At 27.3% G+C, this 20,444-nt stretch overlaps 1 protein-coding gene across 1 annotated transcript; it reads left to right on the top strand.

Annotated features, from left to right (window-relative positions):
- The first annotated feature begins 10,958 nt into the window (after positions 1 to 10,958).
- LOC115714133 (homeobox protein knotted-1-like 6) lies at positions 10,959 to 19,161 on the top strand. Its single transcript, XM_030642693.2, has 5 exons — positions 10,959 to 11,717; positions 11,818 to 11,940; positions 12,053 to 12,197; positions 18,355 to 18,608; positions 18,727 to 19,161. Exons 1-5 carry the CDS (start codon positions 11,343 to 11,345, stop codon positions 18,883 to 18,885), a joined length of 1,056 nt encoding a protein of 351 aa, XP_030498553.2. The 5' UTR covers positions 10,959 to 11,342; the 3' UTR covers positions 18,886 to 19,161.
- The last annotated feature ends 1,283 nt before the right edge of the window (positions 19,162 to 20,444 follow it).

Below are 20,444 nucleotides of genomic sequence, written 5' to 3'. Positions count from 1 at the left end.
CTATATTATTTGTTCACACCGTACACATATACAGAGATCATAACTCCAATATCATACTCATAACATAATCATATCAATACTATAAATAATAATGTCATTATCACAACATTGGCATATCATAGCCATTACTTACATAACCCGGGCCTAGCCTGACCCTACAATATCCTGGGCCTAATCTGCCCACATAATAACATGGGCCTATGCAGCCCCACCATTGTTATAGGATAGGGTATCTCTATATTCAACAGTAACACCACTGTATCATACCCACCATAACAATCTCATACACGACTCAGGAAAATGCAGGGTAGGGTATCTCTACATTCAACGGCCTTATCCCGTATCATACCCCACCATGGTCCCTCACTTTACCTGAGACGTTAGCATACAACATATAACATACAACATAAACCATACACCATACAACATACAATACACAACATACAACATACACCATATACAAGTCATACAACCATAATCTATGTATCAATTCACAAACTCATATTGTGTCCATACCACACATTCTCAGTACCATATACATATTCATAAAAACAAATCATAAGTCATATTTCAATACATAAAGAATTTAAATTTATGTAGATAAACACATACAAAACTATCTAATTTCCTTACCTCAAATCCTGCTGCTTAAACTTGTTATCTCGTCACTACTACCTATAATAACACATGGGTCAAGGCCCTAACATTAAAATTCATACTCTTACAGTACAGCAGAAAGAATACTATTTTTGACCAATAACTACACGAATTCAGTAAAAGTTTCCTTCATAAAAATTATAGGAAATTCAATTATCTTTCCAACGATATATAAATAATTAAAAATGGATTAAAATTGAGGGAGTTATGATAGTTTTACTGAAACTATTTCTGAGAAGGAATATGGAGTAACGAATCACAGGAGACATCGGAAATACAAAGTTTTGATACTGAAATATTCCAAATCAGAGAATACTCTCTTCATAAAAGTTTTAGAAAATCAAATTCCCTTTCTAATGACACTAAAATCTTTAAAATCGGAGTTATAACGTAAGAGATATAGATATTATACCGAAACAGTTTTCTAGAAATCCTGAAACAAATGGATTTCGAACTACAGTAATAAAACAATAATTTTGACTTAGAATAATCAATAATTAGTGAATGGTTTCTTCATAAAACATTTGGAAAATTGAATTATCTCTTCAACAGTACCAAGATCGCTAGAATCGGATCATTATTCAGAGAGATATTCGGATTTTACTGAAACAACTTATATAGAAAATATGAAAAACGATTTACAACAAACAGCGTAAAAATACTAATTTTTGACATAGATAAATTTCGATTCAGTAAAACCTTTCTTCATAAGAATTATAGGAAATTTAATAAGCTTTATATAGACACCAAGATTGCGAGAATCAGATGAGTATTTAAAGAGATATGACAGTTTTACTGAGACATGTTTCATTCTGAAAAATAAGAAAAGGAGACCTACGAAAATTCTCCTATTGTGATCAATAAATAAGTAAATGTAGAGTTTCTTACCTCGAATACATCAAGCTACTTGGATCGATAGACATAAGATGATGGTGATCAAAGATGAGAGTGAAGAGTGGTATAGATTTGGCTAAGGATGTAATGGAAAGATGACTTGAAAATTTTTAGGGTTAGTCTTGCTCAGATAGGTGGGAAGAATAGAACGATATAATTTTAGGGTTAATGAAACCTATACTATTCTGACTCTTATTAGCTTTAGTTTTATGAATAATAATAATATTAACATAATAACAATAATAATATGATAAATTATTAAATAAACAAATATCTAACTTTTAAATTTAAATTGTAAGCTCTCAATCTCGTAACTTTAGGGCTTAGTTTTGACCTAGAAAAATTACGAATTCTGATATAGTTATTTCTACAAAATTTATAGATCTTTAAATTATCTTTCCAACGCCACTAAAATCACCTCAATCCGAGCTCTAGAACTCCAGATATGATCATTTTAGTAAAACAGTTTTTAATCCTGCGAATTTATCTAAACCTACGAATTTTTAACATTAATTAATTAAACTCACTAAATATATTATAAAACCCTAATAGACCTTCATATTGGGCTTTAATTAAACGATTACTTACTCTGTAAAAATACCATAATATTTTACTTTCGTAGTTAATACAACTTTAACTCTCTCTAGAAAATTGGTACAACTACTCTAAGCAATAATATCAACTCACTAACAACACAAAGAAACAAGATAATTATCCTCGCTCAATTAATATCCCAAAAAAAAAAAAAATTAAATACTATTTTAATCTGGATATTACAGAAGATAACTTGTCAACTTTAGCATATTTTTCTTCAGTTTGCCCCGTCTTTTTACAAATTGATAGAATTTGAACTCTAATGCCTCGGGGATCTGAAACAAGAGAAATCAAGCGCAAAACACTATTCCAAAAGATAACATTAACATAGAAAACGACTTTACAATCAACTCAAAACTTAGGCTAAAAATAGCCTAACAGTTTTCAAGAACATTACAACCATCATCCTTATCAGATTTGTGAGTGTTGGGTCTCCCATGAACCTTGTGTTCATAAGTCTCAATACAGATTTCACTTAGAAATTTCTTTTTGTATTATTATTCACACATTCTTAAGAACATAACTTTAGTGTGTCGAATCCAATTAATAAAAATTAAAATAGCTGTAGTCCCATTACCATCATGGCATGAGAGTGGACTATTATAAATTCTTGGTGTTTTTATTTTTTATTTTTTTGCAGTTTTATTTAGTCAAATGAATTCACCACATTCATCGTACTTTTTACGATATTTTTAGATTAATTGACAAAAAATCTCGTCAATATATCTCGTTCCATTTTTCCACTATACCAAACATGAAGTAAAACTTATTATGTCAAACTAATAATAATAATAATGTTGCTAAGAGTCTAAAATACACACTAATAATCCAAGATGAAGCTTTTTTTGAGAAGTAAACTCTACATTATGGTCTTTCAAAAAACTCTACATTATGGTCAATATAATTTCCGTTTTTTTTGTGCATAAAAAGAATTCTACGTACGTTATGGTCAATAATTTTAACGGTTAACTTTTTTAATTAATTATTTTAGGAACTAACTATACACATTTCAATCGAATGTATTGTAAAAGCACTTTATATTATATAATTATAATTAGTATGTTTTTAACTATCTTTTTTTTTTAATGGGACGGTTAAAAATGAATGATGTGCGTGAGAGGAATAAAGATCTTCTGTTAAAAAATAGTATACCATAGTGTATTAAACTAATCTAAATATGACACATCAATTTATTTAAGATTATTTTAAGGAAAACAAAACTGTCTACATAGTTAATAGTATTTAAGAAAAGTAGTTAGTTGAGTTGGCACATTTGGATTTATTCAGAGCATTGTTATTAAGTACCCGTGGTGCCTAACACCTTTGCGACATGTCTCGTTGTGATTGGCTAACAATACTCCCTAAAAGCTATTATATTAAATTATATGAGACCCAATACTTAGTTGTACCAATAGTGATATTAACACATAGGAAGGTGCTAAGCACTACTAGTGCCCTTTAGCATTTCTCATTTATTTTTTTTAATACATTATGAAACACCAATTTTTAAAGGTAATCTTGATTATGCGTGAGAGGGAGAGTGACTCCACAAATGTAAAATGTTTGGGTAGGTTATTATTTTAATTTAATTTGATATATTTTCTTTTTTAAATAAAAGTCTTCGTGTTTCACTTTTTATATATTTATCTATCATTTATACCTTTAAAAAAATTATCATTTATTAAAATAAGAGATTATATGTGACTAAACCATATTATTATATATTTTTTTAGATTATCTCTAATGGTGTACACTAATTTAGTGTAAATTTTTTTACTTTTGATGTAACAATTCCAATAATTCACATCAAATATCACATCAAAAATTCCACAAAATAAATATATTTTACTTAAAAAATCTCACATTTTATATTAATAACCTAAAATAGTTATTTTATAATATAAGTATATTATATTGTTAGTAAGAATTTAAAATTTTAAAATAATTTAATAAAATAAAATATTTACTATAACTTTTTTAACAATAAACTTAATGTTTTACTGTTAAATTATTATTTTACATAATGTTTCTTTTTATTTATATTATTTTTTTAGTTTTATAATTTAGTGTTATATTGTTTTTATTTTATTTAATATTAGTATTTTTTTTTATTGTTATATTGTATTTTTTTTAACTATGTTATTGTTTTAAATTAATTATTATTTTTGTGATAAATTTTAATTTGAGGACTAAAATATAAGATTATTTTTTAAAATTAAATAAAACAAGATTTAGAATGCAAATAAAAAAGTTTTATACCAAATTAGTGTAGATTCAAAATCTAACACCATTAATGGTTACACTAATTTTGGGTAGAATCTTTTACTCTTGGTGCAACTACTCTAATGATTCACACCAAATATCACACAAAATATATGTCACAAAATAAATATATTTTACTTAAAAAATCTCGTATTTTATATTATTTACAGTATTAATTCAAAATAGTTAATTTATGATATAATTATATTATAAGTACATAAGAATTTAAAATTTTGAAATAATTTAATAAAATTAAATATTTATTAAATGAACTAAGCATTACACACTTTCTTTTTCTTATTTTAAAAAGAAACAAATAAAATAACACTTACATAATTTAATTTTCTGAATTATTATCGTGTTCCAACATATGATCAAATATTAATACATTTTGACGGACATATAGTGAGCATCCGTATTTTTAATTTGTCTATGTCGGCCAAAAAAATATTCAATTATTTTGATATTCTTCAAAGCTAAAATTATCGAGTAATCAATTTATATGTTAAAATATTATTATTTTACTTAATATTTATTTTTACTTATGTTATTTTTTTTAGTTTTATAACTTAGTGCTACATTGTTTTTATGTTATTTAATATTAGTACTTTAGTTATTATTGTTTTGTATTTTTCAATATATTAGTTTTATATTGTTTTGTATCGAGATAAATTTTTATTTGATGACTAAAAATGCAAGATTATTTTTTTAAAAAAATTAAAATAAGGGTTAGAATGCAAATTAAAAGTTCTATACTAAATTGGTATAGATTCAAAATCCAACTATTAATGATGTAGAATTTGGTATACACTAATTTTGTAGACAATTTAGTGTGTCATTAGAGTGAAATAAAATAGTGTAAAAGTTTTACACTAATTTTGTGAAATAGTGTACTATTGGAGTTGCTCTAATAGTGTAGAATTTAGTGTACGCTAATTTAATTTATAATTTGATGTGTTATTAGAGTGAAATAGTGTAAAGATTCCACACTAATATGATGAAATGGTGTATCATTGGAGTTGTTCTTATAATGATGTGGAATTTAGTGCACACTACTTTAATTTATAATTTAAAGAATTGCTAAAAGGTACCACTGGTGCCTAGCACCCTCATTGGTATCTTGTTGTTATTGGTGTAATTAAGTATCTGGTCCCGCATATCTTAAAAATATAATTTTTAGGGAATATTGCTAATTAATTATGGGACGCCACATATAGAAAGTGACGGGCACTGCTAGTGCTCTATATTTAATGTGCTATTGAAGTAAAATAATGTAAAAATTTCATACTAATTTAATGAAACGGTGCACCAAAGAAACTCTTAGTAAGTATATATAAGAGTAATTTGCGGCATAAATACTTAAGTTTAACTCTCAGTTGCAAATAAATGCTCAAGTTTAATTTTTGGCGGTAATAATACCTAAGTTATATTTCTGAAACTCTGTAGGTACCTAATCATTAAATGTTAAGCCATTATATCCATGTGTCATATCCTTATTGGTATATTTGAACTAATTTTTTTTTTTAAATAATAAAAATTTAAAGACTTGAACCAATCAGAGATTGCCATGTGGTAATTTATTTAACTAGGTATCTACAGAAGTTTCAAAATTATAACTTAGGTAATATTATCGCCAAAAATTAAACTTAAATATTTATTTACAACTGGAAGTTAAACTTAAGTATTTATACCGTAAATTACTCTATATATAATAACCAATTCAAATTGTTTTATTTTTAGATTGAAAAAATGTGCATTCCTTGGAACTTGTTAATTAGTCACAGAAACTTTAGACTACTAACTCAAAGACAATATATATGTACCAATAAATATTAAATAATACTTTTTTTTTTTGTTGCTTAATAATACAATAAAATATTACAATTAGAGGAAGTATTGTTAAATAATTAATTTAAAGAAGGGCTTGTGTTGTGACCAAGTTATTAGGTTCTTATTAGTTAAATATCAACTAAAAGTTGGAAGCCACAATTTCAAGATCAATATCATGGTTTAGCTTTTAATTCACGAAAGTATGAATGAAAAACATAGTATTATATACATATAAAATTTCATTATTCTTATAATTAGATTCCCTAAAACTTTTTTTTTCTTTTCAAATTATTAATTAATCAGATTCCCTCAACCATTATATTAGAAGTCTAATGCTTTAAAATGATTTAGGCTAATATTTAAGCGGATAATAATATGTAAATATATTAAGTTGTATTTTGGTTGTGCATGAAAATATTGAATTGAATTATATGATCATATGATATCTAAAAAAAATTTATTGTAAAAAATTAATTTACTAACTTGATAATTGTCTATACTAAATTATGCTCTTAAACTTTGACATGTACTCAATTATGTCTTATAAACTTCCATCTATATGCTAGGATTCCGTAGTAAAATTAGACAAAATTTCTTGAATCCAACAGTCAATAATTCAAGAATTATTTGATACATGTTAAAGTTTGAGAAATAAAAATCTTAATTAACCAAAAATTAATACGTCTTTTTTTTTTTTTTTTTTTTTTTTTTTTTTTTTTTTTACATTTCTATCGCATTTAATTACTATAATTTATATATTAAAATAGAGAAATGGTAAAGGGTCTCAGGGCCGACTTTGAGGGTAGGCGAGCTTGACGTGCACCTTTGGCCACCAAACACTAAGGGCCTCGAAATTATAATTTTTTTTATAAGCTAGAGGCCAAGAGATCAATTCCTAACATCTAGTTTTTATTTTTTTAAAAAAATATTTAATCGTAGCTATGAATTATTGAACCTTGAATTGTTTAAAGTTCTAAACTTTTTTACCATTACACCAAAACTCTAAAACTATTATTTTGATAATAATTAAAATATTTCTATAGGCCCCAAATATGATTTTGTTTGGAACCTCATATAATTTAAGATTGGCCCTGAAAGGGCTTCTATAGTGTCTAACACCTTTATAAGGTGACATATCGTTACTACTATCTTATTTCACTTATTTTACTTTAATAATAAAAATTATAAAAATCACCGACGACGCTACCTCATACTGGTAATAGACACCATAGTGCCTCGTAACAATACTAATTAAAATATCATAATTTTACTTATCATGATTGTACAAGTTAGTCTAGTATTTATACGAAAAATTATACCCACTATCTTGCATTACATATTATTCCAATTAATTTAATTTAATTCCTCTTTATTGAGCATATATAATAATCCAGTCCACCATTTCAAAGAGTCGAATTTTGTGTGTTCACAAAATGTTATATATACCCAAAATTAATCCCATATATATCTTTACTGGGTCCCCTTTAAGTTTGTTGAATTCATTAATTATCAACTTTAATAGCTACCATATATATATATATAAAAAACCAACCATAGAAGTAGAAAGAAATAGTAATAGAAGCCGCGTTAAAGAAAATTAATATGCAATGGTAGACAATCAAGTACTATGAAGTAACCATTTTATTTTTTCTTGCCATTTATCAAATACTTTTCTTTTTCCTAATAAAAAGCGTTTATTGGATAAATAAAAATTAAACCTCACAGTAATTACAAAGTTTGAAGAAATTGTTTTTACCACAATAACTCAAAATCTCTAAAAGGTAAAAGCCATTTAGCCACATTATAGGTATTAAAATTACAAATTCTACTAATATTGGAGAAAATATAACTATTAAAATAAGAAAAGTAACTATTACAAAATGAGATATAATTTTCTAATGCCCAATAAAAATCCTTCGCATTAATTTTCATTTGATAAATGAGAATACATAGTTTGTTAATTCTCATTTGACCACTAATTTTGATCTTGACCAAATCAAGAAAAAAAAAGTAAGCACACGTTTTACGTATTTCAGTTAATTAGGCAATTAATTCAACTATTTTGTGGATGAAATGAAATTTGATGTTAAAAATTGACACTAATATATAATAGTGTATATGTACATGTTGACATGAGTGAACACTGAATTGAATTGTATCTAATATGATATATGTGACATATTATAATATGATTATGTAATTTAAAGATATATATTTTAAAAATACGTTTCACCATTATTATTATTACTTCTGAAAAAGTTTACTATTCTGTGGGAACAATTTGTCCTAGTACTACAACACTAATACAATTGTAAGATCTAAGCTTGAGTATAATCTAATAATAAAAGATTGGTCTGAATTGTTGGCATGTAGATGCATGTTAACACTGACAAAATATAGGTGTGTGAAGTTTACATCAGAATTTAATATTAGTAAAAAATTCCTTTGAATTATTTGTATTAATAATACATATCATACATGTCATTGCCTTTTGTGACATTTTGGGCACACACCAAATAGTATATTGGAATTTTAGGAGAGAAAAAATATTGCCAGTTATTAATTTTTTACAATAATTATAAATTATTCATTATATATGTGGGGAAATAATGATCATTTGTCACGTATATATAATAATTAAGAATTTGAAACAAAAAATCAAATCTTTAAATTAACATTTAGGGCAAGTTTTATACAATCCGAAAACATAGCTTTTTTTTTTTTTTTGCCTAATGAGTATTTTTGTCCTTTGAACTTTGACATGTAATAAATCATATCCCATGAACTTTTAAGGTCGTTGAAAATGCCTACTGAACTATTAAGATTGTTGGATTTAAGGATTTTTGTCTTATCTACTAAATCATGCCCTTCGAATTTCGACATGTACATAAATTATGGCTCCTGAACTTTTATTCATGCATGTTAGACTTTTTTACTAAAATTGAAAAAAGGTATTTAAATTTAACAATCTCAATAATTTAGAGGATATTTTCAACAACTTTAAAAATTTAGGGGCATGATTTAGTACATATCAAAATTCAAGAAAAAATTTTAATTAATTACTTTTTTTATTGATATGGGAAACAAATTATCAGTCAATTTTATTTTTTTTACTAAATAAATAATAAGGAAAGAAATTGACAAGTTCCTTTTAATTTTTCAAATATGAATGGGATATGAAAAAGAAGAAAGTAAAAAAAAAAGGTTTGGTGTAATAGTAAAATATTAATTTAATAAATATTGAAAATCAATTTTCGTGTGTCCCTTCAAGGACAATTAATAGTTGTGTTACCTTTCCATTTTTAGGAGTTTAGAATTAAAGATTTTAATAGTATTTTAGTTTTAGATGAAAAAGAAGTAAAGATTCTAGCTGAGCTTATATGGTATACAGTATGTAGTTTAAAGTAAATTAATAAAGTAATCATCATGGGTAACTGGAATATAATCTAATGATTCCAAGGGTTAGGGGAAAGTAGTAGTAGTAATAAATAATAATAATAATTACAAGAAGAAACTTAAATACACATACATAATACAAAACATATAAATATAAAAATTAAGTTATATTTTACATAAAAAAATAATTTTATGATATTTTTATATCAAATTTACTATTGTACTTTAATACATAATTATAAATCTTGATTTAAAATTTAATATGTTATTTATTACCCACTTAATAATTTATTAAAAAAATATATAAAATAATACTAATAATACAAAAATAAATATAAAATTTACTAATAATAATATAAGTCATTTATTTGTTAACTAAAATTAAAAATAGTATAATGGTAAATAAAAATATAGTATTTATTGTAATGCAAATTTTGTATCATGCTATGTTGTGATCTAAATTTGAAATACTTTTTGTTATGTGACATTGGATCACAATTTAGCAATCATTGGATTAAAGTTTTAATAAAGTAAGTTATATTTTACATTTACATCACTTATTTGCATTTCCATTGAAGATGCTCTAAGTATTGATTAATAAAATATTAATTAATTATAATTTTTGTCCCAAATTTTAATATGTACTAAATCATGTTCTCTTAAACTTTTGAGGTAGTTAAAAATTCTCTTTAAATTATTGAGATTGTCAAATTTAAAGACTTTTGTTCAATTTTAGTAAGTAAAGTTTGAGACGTGATTTAGTACATGTTAAAATTTGAGAGACATGATTTAGTAGATGTCAAAGTTTGGGAGTATAATTTAGTACATGAACAATTATCGAATTAGTAAAAATTGAACGAAATTGGACAAAAATCTTTAAATTCAAATTTCAATAATTCAAAAGAAATTCTTAAAACTAAAAAGTTTCAAGAACATAATTTTGTACATCCAAATAAAAAAACCATAATTAATCTAAAATAGTATAATAAGAGCTAAATAAGTACCATAAAATAATTTTAATTATTTATCCCATATTTATAAACGATGAAGAAGAAGGTCAATATTGGCATTTAAAAGGCTGCTCTGCCAATTTGGAGGTCAATATGACTTCGAGAACAGCAGACATGTGGGGTTTAATTTTTCTATCTTCCCCTTTAAAATAGTAAGTGCTGTTAATTAATTAACCTAATAAAAAAAATACAAATTAATTAAAAAAAATAATAGAAGATAAAAGAAGGAAAAGAAAACACAACACACCATTATTTTAAATAATTTATTTATTTTTTATCAAAAAAAAAAAAAAAGATTTAAATTTAATCAAAAGAAAAACTCCAAAAAGCTGGTTTTTCTCAGCTTTGAGTGAGAGTAATATAGCTATAGTAGTACTCCTTCTTCTCAGGCCATCTCTTTCATTAAAAACACTTACTATATTTCTCTATCTCTCTCCCCAAAAACTCATCCCCTTTTCTCCCAAAAACCCCTTTAAAATTTTTTATTACGCATCACATATATGTTGAGATTGAAATAAATTCTATTTAATTTTTCAGTAGTTTGTTTCTCTTTACTGTTAAAAAGCAGTAAACCATCTCATTTTTTTTTTTTTTTAATTTTGAGGGGTTGTTCTTGTTTTATTTGGTGTGATCTTCTAGAAGGATAAGGAAAAGGATAACCTTGAGAGAGAGAGAGAGGAAGTTAAATAGTGTAATAATATGGATGAAATGTATGGACTTGAAGCAACAACGTCGGTGGAGTATTCAGATAAAGCTTTGATGTCTCCAGAAAATGATCATGATCTGCTTCTACCCTCTGATTATCCGACTTTTATTTCCTCAACAAACTTCCGTGATCATCGGGTACTTCCCTCCTTTTTCGGATCAGATGATCATCATCATCATAATCATAATAACAATCATCAACATCATCATCATCATCAGCAACTTCTTTCAGCAGCTTCGGCTGCTATATCTGAAGCCGCCGTTTCATTTCAACGATCAGAAGAAGATGTTTCTAATCTCATCAAAACCAAAATCTCTTCACATCCCACTTATCCTAAACTCCTACAAGCCTATATTGATTGTCAGAAGGTGAATAAAACTACCACCACTACTACTATTAAATTTACCATTTTGGGCTTAGATTTTATATTTACATAATAAATAAGAAATTTGGGATTTTTATATATAGGTTGGTGCTCCTCCGGAAATAGCGAGTTTTTTAGAAGAAATCCGTAGAAAAAACGAGTGTTATAAGAGAGACTCCATAATCTCCACGTGCTTAGGAGCCGATCCCGAGCTGGACGAGTTCATGGTCCCCTCGCTTCTCTAATTATTATCTCGTTTAATAAGTTGAATTAGATATTGTTTAATGTTTATATATAATATTGGTTTTTTTCTTGTTTTGTTTTTAATAAAAATAATAGGAAACCTACTGTGAGATGTTAGTGAAGTATAAATCAGATCTCGCTAGGCCTTTTGATGAAGCAACAACTTTCCTCAACAAGATCGAAATTCAACTCAGTAATCTCTGCTCATCTACTGCTGCAACCAATACCAGACCCCTTTCCGGTCAGTACTCATTAACTCTCTCTCTCTTACTCTCTTTCATATATATAAATATATATATTCTGTGACTGAGACATAACACTGTTTTTCTACTACTGGTGTTCATGGCTCAAGTTAACATTGATTAATTATTGTTATATATAATCATATATATATATAGATGAGGCAAAGACAGTAGCTAGAGAACTAGTGTTGTTGGGGTCTTTTTCCTATTTAAGAGAACAACCCAACATTAATAATACTCACAGAATTACCAGTGATTCAGAAACCCTAGAATATATCATCATCATCTTCTTAATTAAATGTATTTTGTCACTATACTTTGGGAAATATAATTATTACTTTGATGATGATCATGTATGTGTGTGTGTGTGTGTCATTGCATGTCTTCTGATGATTTTGCTAACTCCATTGTCCAAAGTCCAAACACTCTAAATGGTCGACTTTGGTAATAGTGTCCAAAATCTCTTTCTTTCATTTCCTTGTTTGTTTAGGGAAATTATTTAACTTCGTTTTGCATTGTTTCTCCTTTTTTTCACTATCCCACATTATTATTTGGTATATATATATTTTTATTTATTTTTCCTCATCAAATGCTCCAAGCTTTTTCCAGATTGGAGATTCTGATTTTGACGTTTCAGAGATCTGTGATGACATCTCAAATAGTAATCCGAGTGTTTGAACACAGTGACGGTTATATGTAGTTTTCTTTATATATATATATATAAATGTATATATTGTTTGCCAATCCTAGTCATAGCAGCTTTTAATAATAGGTACTTCCGGCACTCTTGAAGTGCTTTTTTCTCCATTATATATATACTTTCCTATGTATATGAAGAAAAATATCTATGTATTTTTTAATATATATGTTTTAGTAGTCATCATCTATTTCAATTTTTGAGTATAGGGATATATATATATGTTTCATTTGATTAATCACCTTTATACTAATGGAGATACTACCTATTAGTGCATGTATATATATCTAGGTTAATTGAAAATCATTCTTGAAAAGTGTCCAATTGTAGTCTAACTCTTGGTATAATTTCTTGGATTAATAAATGTTTTTAATAATTATTCCCTTCCCTTGTAAAGAAAGAAGAAAAAAAAATTGGGAAATTAATATGATTGCATTTGAAGGTATTTTTGTTGGATTTATAAATGTTTTTAATAATTATTATTATTCCTTTTCTTCATAAAGAAAGAGAAAAACTAAAAAATATTGGGAAATTAACATGATTGCATTTGAAGGTTTCCTTGTTTGTGAAGCTTAATGGAATATTCATGTATAAAACCATGCATAATTGCTTATATTTGTTTGATATGAAGAATTGTTATTAATTAATTTTATTTATGCTTATAGAATATTAGGCACCATTTATTTTAAAAATACTCTATAAGTATTTATAATGTGCTGGCTATTATTTGCTTTACAATTTTAGATACAACATATATATTATGAACTGAAATTATTTGACTAATATTATTATAAAAGTCTTACTAACTCATTCCACAAACAAATTTGATAATAAACACATTTAATTTCATGTAATGGTATGAGTGACAACACTAAAAAGATTTCAAAGTGTAGTACTGTAATTAACATATAATCTTTAACCTGTTAAAATCTAGTGTTTGGATATTGTAATGATCTCTTTAGAAATTAGAAATATATATCTTTTGGGTAGGTGTAAATTGTGTGGTCTCAAGTTCCAATGAGCATTGGAAATCGTCTAGTTTGCTGACTTGATGTCATAGAGTTAGATTATTGATACAGCCATATAATATATCTATTGCTATCATGGATAATAAAATATGTATAGATATAATCCATGCTATATATAAAAGCATTTCACTTTTGGTATTATTTAGCTTCATCAATACTGTGTCATCAAATATAATGTATAGCTCTAGAAGATTTGGTATTAGAATCTTACTAATTATCACATGAGAGCTATATAAAAATGATCATTTTTGTGCTTTGTGTCCTGCTGTTTATTTGGTCCTTCAATATCCATTTTCTTGCTTTGATTGAGCTCTTATTAATTAATCATCTTTATCCAATTCGATCCATAGTTATCTCCACTGAAATGAAATAAAAGAAAAAATTAAATTACTTAATTTTATAGTAGTGTTACAAATTAATGACATTTGTTTATAATACTAATTAATAAGTACATCTTCTTTTGCTGGTTTGTTTGCTTTTTTAGAAAGCATTTGTATTCTATTAGAATATATAAGGCTGCTATTGTTTCCATTTTGCACAAGTGTGGAGGGTTTGCATGTTGTGCAAATATTAAAATTGGTTTTGCAGCTTTTTAGTTTCGAAGTAGTGATGATTAGCTTTTATCAATTTAAATTAGTATATAGATTTGTTAAGGATATTATATATGTGTAATCACTGTAATTATCATGTTGGTTAAGGTTGGCAACTAATAATTTTTTTTTGTGTTGGAAGTACATAATACCTTTTCAACCAGATGTGCTTTGCTTACATGTATATGCTTTCTAACTGGCATTGTTTGATTCTTGTTTTCCTTGATCTTCTCTAGTAAATCACTTCTATTAAAATAGATTTGTGGCCAATCCAAAAAAAAAAAAAAGAGAAAGAATAAGAAAACCAATAATCCTTAATTATATATATTTATATAAAAAGATTGTTAAGTAGTTTCAAAAGATTTTTCACAAATTTTCATCTGTTTAGATAATTAAGGTGTTAAAATTATGATTCAAATAATTAATTACATGCATAATATTTGTTTTAATACTTACATGTGTGTTGATTCGCTATTTTAATGATCTAAATCATATACAAGAAACGTCACTTTTGCCAACATATTTTTGTGTTGGCAAAAGTTCAGTATTACGTTTGGTAAAATGGAATTTACTTTAGAAGTGTTGGTAAATCAATGTTGGTATTAGAATTTTTGCTGGCACAAAATGAAAAGTGTTGGCAAAAATGACTTTTCTCAGTGTTTAAATGTGTTGGTAAAAGTTTGATTTTAGTCACTGCAAATGTGTGCAGGTAAAATTTTGACATTTTTGCCAGTATAGTAACTTTACTAGCGCAGTAGCGAACATGCGCTAGTAAAAATGATATTTCTTGTAGTGAATTTTATTATGAATTTCTTATAGTTTGACAAGTTCAGTGTAATTATATTAAATATTTTAAATAACAAAAATACTTATTAGTAGTAGTATTACAGTGATACTATACTACATGTATAAAAAATATATGGTAAATTAGTATATTTATAAGCGTGGCATATATTCACGTGGTTTGATGGTGGTGTTTGAAGATTTGGATTTGGGATTTGCGTAAACATTGTTTTGTTATATATATAGCCTAATTAATTAGCTGATTAATTAGCGTATCTTTGAGGAGTAGTAGTACTGCTAGTGTTATTGTCTCTGCATATTCTCTTGGTCTCTCTACTTAATAATAATGCAATCTTAATCCCTTCTTTTCAGTCCATTGTCTCCCTCTTTTGTACTTATTTATTCTAATGCTTTTTCTTATTCTATATAATTCCATTAAACAAATTGGTTTTCTCTATATGGGAAAAGTTATCTTTATATTCCCATATAATATCTTCCATTATCAATTTATATTTGATTCCTTCGTATCTTGTACATCTATATAGTTTATGCCAAAGAATCCTGGTTTTGGATAAAATTTTGTTTAAGCCTCAACTTCATGCATGTTAATTTGTAATAGGTAACTTCTCTTAATTTTACACATATTTATATCCCTTTCAGCTAAATATGATAAGGAAAAACTGTTGTTATGGCTTCTTGGTGTGATCTGTTTTAATTTCTCTCATAAAAATACATGATTTCAATTCATGTCCCACTTTTTATTTGCAAAAAATACAAACATGCATATATGTATATATATATATGCAAGATTGCACGTGCAAATCACCTTGTTTGAACATTTTTTAGTATTGAAAATTTGTTATAAGTTGTTAACTAAATTGTTTTGTTTGTGCTGACTATATACGTTGACCTATCGACCCTTAAATTGTTATCATGTTTGATTTTATTTAAAAGTGTGACATTATACGTTTAATTTTATGTGATGTGAATCATGGAGTATTGATCTAATAAGAGCACAATACCTAACTAGCTAGCTATTAGTACAGAAATTAGTGAAATGCTAACTGTATTTTGGTGTCTTAAATTGAAATTTCTGTTAAAAAGTAGTGTACATGTCAATTAATTTAATTTATATTAAATATTTTAATTATTTTTATTGACTCGTTAAACACAATTACTTTTTAGATCATTAAATTATAGTATTAAGGGGTTTAAAGTGTCAAATAGTAATCTTTATGATATTATTTACGTTGCAAACTTTTGTGTGTGGTGGAGTGAGTCATGTAGAGTTAACTCAAGGTGGTTAAGGTGGTTGTGTGTGTATTTTTTTTTTCTTCAGAAGAAAAATAATGAAAAAGAAAAGAGTCCCGGGTAGAGCGGGTGGTGGTGGGAGGTGAGATTGTTTGATGTCTCATCTCTCACATGGACTCCCGCAGTTTTAGGTGTGGAGCAGCTTTTTCAGTGCAGTGTATTGTAAGTATATGTGTGTCTCTTCTATAATAACATCCCAACCTAATTAATATTATTAATATTAATAATAACCCTATAAATATTATTAATTTCGAAAAAAGAAAAAACTCCACTTGACTAGTTGTGGTTTTTATTAAACACACAGACACAAAACATATGGGGTCTGATCTCTGAGTAGAGAGACTGTGTATCTGTGTGTGTGTGTGTGAACTGTGGTCTCTCTCTCTCTGGTATTAAGTAGTGCTTGTCATATTTTCCATGGGATCGATCAGTTCTCTGTCGTGGGTCTCCATGCTTCATCATTGCGTGCACGTGTCTGTTACCTATCTCCCGTTTTACTCTCTATATGGGTCCCAATTTCTTACATAATTCTACTCATTTGATTAAATTTTCAAAACCATTTCATCAATTTTAGTGTTGCAAACCAATTTATTTATTTTTAATTGGGGGAATCCTATATCTCTCTTAAATAGATGCCTAAACAAGATTTACTCATTTTTGTTTTCTTTGTCAAATAGAGATAATTAAAAAAAATAAAATAAATAAAAGGGGAAGAGAGGGGCGGTGGGGGACGTGCCTGGATTCACGCCAAGTCTTAATCACTTTCTGTCTGAGATATGAGTTAATTATATGATTTGATTTGATTGGTTTGCCCGTACCGTCTTGTCGATTCTGACCAAAAGAAAAGAAAAAAAAAAGAGTGTCACTCTCAATACTCTGACTTGACAAACGACGGGACCAGACACTGAGAGTGAGTGACTCACTGAGTTTAGTAAGTGTGTGTCTAAATTCTCATCTCTTATGAATCAATCGTTCTAAAGTGGGCCCATATTTTTTCTATAATTGGGCCCCGGACCGGGCCTAGCATGGGCCTTTTATAGCTTTGTGCGCCCACGAATGGCATTACTAGTAGTACTACTACTACTACTACTTCTACTGCCTTTGTCTGCCATTTCAGTTTGCTTTATTTTCTAATGTATTCTCTTATGAGTACGAACTATCAATTACCACTAACAAAGCTAATGATGCTTGTTTTTAAGTTTTCTTTATACGAGGAATCTTATAGCTAGATCATATCTTTTTCTTAATTGTATATAATACTACTCATGTTTGGATTGTGATGAATTAAGTATGATGACTTACTCCTTATCAATTAGTTTTAAGATAGAACCATGATTCTCAACATGGTATTAGAATTGCTTTCGATCCACACCTATTAGATAGTTAGCTAGCTGCAAACGAGCAAAATGGTACTCCCAGTTGCGAGCTAAAGGAATATATAAAAAATATAGACTGCTCTACTCTTTTTATTTGTGGTCACTTATCTTTTAATAATAATATATTATGCTCTATATGATGGGTTTAAAGTTTGAAACCATTTTCTTTTGATTTGTTAACACGTTAATTTATTCATTATATCATTGATGTTTGTTGTACCTGATCTTCATCATTTCATTTCCATGAAACATTGGAGAATGGGGTGACCCCATATTTAGTTGTTGTACGTAATATCTATATAATTCTTTTAATTTAGAATTTTGTGCTCTATTTTATAATAATATATATATATATATATATACATATACAGATGAAGGTGGTGCATCTTCGGAAGAAGAGTTAAGTGGAGGAGAGGTAGAAGGAGGACAACAACAACAACAAGAGTGTCAACTTAGAAGTGAAGATCGTGATCTTAAAGATAAACTTTTAAGAAGGTATGGCAGCCATATCGGTACGTTAAAACTCGAATTTTCTAAGAAAAAAAAGAAAGGAAAGCTACCAAGAGAAGCTAGGCAAACCCTTCTTGACTGGTGGAATCTTCACTATAAATGGCCTTATCCAACGGTACGTACGTATACGTAACCTAATCAAATTTATTACCTTATCTTATATTATTTTGCATGGTTTACATATAATCATGTAGAATTAATTTTTTTTTAATATAATTATTCATGATAAATAGGAAGCGGATAAGAATGCACTTGCTGAGACAACAGGATTAGATCAGAAGCAAATCAACAACTGGTTTATCAACCAAAGAAAGCGCCATTGGAAGCCTTCGGAGAACATGCAATTCGCGGTCATGGATAATCTTTCTGGACAATTTTACAGGGATGACTGATCTGATGATCGATCTGAGGTCCAATATTTTTGTACATTCTTATCTTATTTGAACTTTATATTAGACCTCTCTCATCCCCATTCTATATCTATATATATATATATATGTTTAAACTATAAAAAAAAAGGACTATGAAACTATAAAGAAAAATTAATGTTTATATACGCTAGCTAATTAAGCCTTCATGACTTGTTCTGTATCCATTGTGACATTATTGAATGAATTATTGCTTCTTAATTTCCCTCAAAAGAAAAAGAAAATTGGTGGGAAATATAAGCCTGAATGAATATTTTGAAAATGTGATATTTTTCATGGGAGCTCATTTTAATTGTTGTGCCCAATTTCAAGTTAAAATTAACTCCCTAAAAATTCTTAATTTTTATTAAAATCCAAACAAATGCAAATAATCAATATCCACTTTGGTGAGTCTACCACTTACTACTTCAATCAATTCTACTACTTAATACAATCAATAATAAATTTTTTCATTTCATTTTAATTAATAATAATTTTATTATAAATTTCATTATGTTAGAAACTGTAGGAAAGAAAATTACAGTTATGCCTACACCAACTAAAAATTATATCAATATTAATTAGGGGTGGCAAGATAGATTTCGGCACATGAATTTTATGGGTTAGGGTTTGTAAATGAATGACCCAATACCTCGGGCCCACCGATTCCTGAGTTGACTTCCACATCCAAGCCAACTTTATTCAATTGCATATCTTCTAAAACAAGAACGAGGAAAGGTAACTTTCCATGTTCAAGACCTTAATTATTTGTATATTATGATTAAAAAGAGGGAGGAAGACGAAAGAGGAAGAAATAGCAGAGGCAGAGGCAGCCATTGTCTTGATGTATCACGCAAAATAGAAGAGGCAGCTGCTAGGCCTCAACACTGTACAGTGAAGAGTGGCAGACCACATTGTTAGAAGACATGTTCTTTGTCCAACTTCACGTACGACTTGGTTTCTCCTTCATCAAAAAAAAAAGAAAAAGAAAAAAAAAGAGGAGATGTTTCTTTATATACGGTAGGGTGTTCAAGTATCACACCAATCCACACTCTCACACTCGAGGAGATGCGGATAGGAGAGGTTTCTAATTTCTTAGAAGTAAATACTAAAACTCGCACTTGTAAGATTTCAATTTCTTCTTTGACTTAAAAGTAGCGAAAAGTGAGCTTAAGGGCCATAGATTATATATATTTTTAAAAATTATACTATTGAATATATATTAATTAAAAAAAGACACAAATTTCTAATTTCTTAATCTTTTTTAGTCCACCCACCATATATTTGAGATTAACATTTTATTTATTTTGTAATAACTTTATGTGAGGAAAAATACCATTACTTATTCACATCTTTTTAAATTTCAAATAAGTATATAAATATATATATACTAGCTTATTTATTTTAATAATTATATACATATATATTCTAAGATGATAAATCTAAAGATACCACCACGTGGCATATATATATATATTAATATATATATATATATGTCATATTGGTTTAATTTGTATATATAGAGATGTTAGAAATAGAGGATT

The sequence above is a fragment of the Cannabis sativa genome, chromosome 4, assembly GCF_029168945.1.
Source record: "Cannabis sativa cultivar Pink pepper isolate KNU-18-1 chromosome 4, ASM2916894v1, whole genome shotgun sequence".
In the NCBI taxonomy this organism is placed as follows: domain Eukaryota; kingdom Viridiplantae; phylum Streptophyta; class Magnoliopsida; order Rosales; family Cannabaceae; genus Cannabis; species Cannabis sativa.
Note: the sequence above shows the minus strand (reverse complement) of the source record. Positions and strands in the feature narration are given on the sequence as shown.